The following is a 913-nucleotide window of genomic DNA, read 5'->3' on the forward strand; positions in this document are numbered from 1 at the left end:
GTAATCTTAGGTAAATTATAGATAAGTGAAAAAGATTGGTAATCATACACTAAGATTAATAAACAGCACTTCAAAATTAACGGCATAAGGCTTATGCTTGCAGCAAGGTTCCACAAGACAAGGTACCCAGATTTTTTGTTCCCATGCCTGGTTTACAAAGCAGTTCTCGCAGCCATTTCAAAAACCTCCCTCACTCCATCTTTGGTCTTTGCCCAACACTCCACATACCCTAAAGCACCAATCCCACTTGCCATGTCTCTGCCTTCTTCAAGTTTTACCGGTTCCTGCTTCATCTTGGCTAGCTCCCGCTTTGTGTGTTCATCATTGCAAAGATCCTTCTTATTCCCAACCAGGATGACGGGTGCATTGGGACAGAAATGCTTGACTTCTGGAGTCCATCTTTCGGCGATGTTTTCTAAACTATCGGGACTATTGCTGGAGAAACACATCAATAGAACATCGGTGTCTGGGTAGGAGAGAGGCCTCAGGTGATCATAATCTTCCTGCCCAGCTGTGTCCCACAAGGCCAGCTCTACCTACTTTCCATCCAACCCGACGTCTGCCACATAGTTCTCAAACACCTTAAGCATAAACACCTCAAGCATAAACACCTCTGGGAACTGGTCCTTGCTGAAGAACATGAGCAAGCGTGTCTTGCCACAGGCTCCATTGCCGACAATCACCACTTTCTTCGGGATAGCAGCCATTGCTTCCAAAGGCACAGCCAGCGTGGCAGAAGTTGTCAGACTACCTCGAACTTCTCAAATGAAAGGCTCACAGGAGCCAGGCTCAGTGGCTCAGCTTGTAATCCCGCGCCTTTGGGAGGCTGAGGTGAGTGGATTGCCTGAGCCCGCGGGTTTGAGACCCGCTTGGGCAGCAAGACCTCATCTCTACAATAAATCAAAATATCAGC

General features: G+C 47.5%; 1 protein-coding gene across 1 annotated transcript; it reads right to left on the minus strand.

The window, feature by feature from the left end:
• Positions 1–152: 152 nt before the first annotated feature.
• LOC103253660 (transforming protein RhoA-like) lies at positions 153–707 on the minus strand. Its single transcript, XM_008051913.1, has 2 exons — positions 564–707; positions 153–503 (listed from the first exon to the last, which is right to left on the minus strand). Exons 1-2 carry the CDS (start codon positions 705–707, stop codon positions 153–155), a joined length of 495 nt encoding a protein of 164 aa, XP_008050104.1.
• Positions 708–913: the final 206 nt, after the last annotated feature.

This window comes from Carlito syrichta, unplaced genomic scaffold (assembly GCF_000164805.1).
Source record: "Carlito syrichta isolate Samal-C Ts95f unplaced genomic scaffold, Tarsius_syrichta-2.0.1 Scaffold244414, whole genome shotgun sequence".
Lineage (NCBI taxonomy): Eukaryota > Metazoa > Chordata > Mammalia > Primates > Tarsiidae > Carlito > Carlito syrichta.

Excerpts from the sequence above, each read along its gene's own strand:
- LOC103253660 (XM_008051913.1), bottom strand. The coding sequence starts at position 707 with ATGGCTGCTATCCCGAAGAAAGTGGTGATTGTCGGCAATGGAGCCTGT. Across the intron at positions 504-563 it reads AGGTGTTTGAGAACTATGTG|GAAGATTATGATCACCTGAG; the intron begins GCAGACGTCGGG and ends ACAGCTGGGCAG.